Source organism: Eimeria mitis, genomic scaffold (genome assembly GCF_000499745.2).
Source record: "Eimeria mitis Houghton genomic scaffold, Emh_scaff5228, whole genome shotgun sequence".
Lineage (NCBI taxonomy): Eukaryota > Apicomplexa > Conoidasida > Eucoccidiorida > Eimeriidae > Eimeria > Eimeria mitis.
The window spans coordinates 863-1549 of record NW_013573515.1 but is presented as its reverse complement, the minus strand read 5'-3'; the positions used below and the strand labels follow the sequence as shown (position 1 = coordinate 1549).

Genomic DNA, 687 nt, shown 5'->3' with positions numbered 1-687 from the left:
TTTTTTTTTTTTTTTTTTTTTTTTTTTTTTTTTTTTTTTTTTTTTTTTTTTTTTTAAGGGATTGAAATTAAGGGTTTACGGACTACTATACATACCGGCGGTTTAGGGTTTAGGGTTTAGGGTTTAGGGTTTGTACCTGTATGGGTATTCCGTTGGGCACAGCAAAGGGGCTGGAGTGTCTGCGGAGCAGCGGGGCGAGGGGCGAGCTCTGGCCCCCGCTGTCTCCGTCCTGCAGCAGCTCAGCTTTGTATGAAGGAGACACTGTGCCCCATGAGTCACACTGCAGCAGCACGCACCTGAAACACACACACAAACCCTAAACCCTAAACCCTAAACCCTAAACCCTAAACCCTAAACCCTAGACAAACCAAAGAAAAACAATAGACAAACAATAGATACACACAAGTCCTGCAGTCCGCACACGCACAATGCACAAAACACAAACACACAACACACACATACAACACAAACCCTAAACCCTAAACCCTAAACCCTAAACCCTCATCTTGACCTCGAGGGGTTTACAACATGGTTGTGCCAGAGAGGGTCCACGAGAAGCTCCGTGGGGAGCTGATGCAGCCAATAGGCGTCTTCGCGTTTGTTCATATAAATACGTCCTGCACCAAAACCCTAAACCCTAAACCCTAAACCCTAGGCCCTAAACCCTAAACCCTCGGTCAGAACAGG

The 687-nt window shown here is 46.1% G+C and overlaps 1 protein-coding gene across 1 annotated transcript in view; it reads right to left on the bottom strand.

Moving 5' to 3' along the window:
* Positions 1-687, bottom strand: part of EMH_0080640 (glycogen synthase, putative) — a gene marked incomplete at both ends in the record, with an annotated part of 2326 nt that overhangs the window by 1347 nt on the left and 292 nt on the right. Inside the window, 2 exons of the mRNA XM_013500283.1 lie at positions 137-296; positions 512-617. Of these exons, the coding sequence (XP_013355737.1) occupies positions 137-296; positions 512-617 (266 nt within the window). The remainder of the gene's footprint in view (positions 1-136; positions 297-511; positions 618-687) is intronic.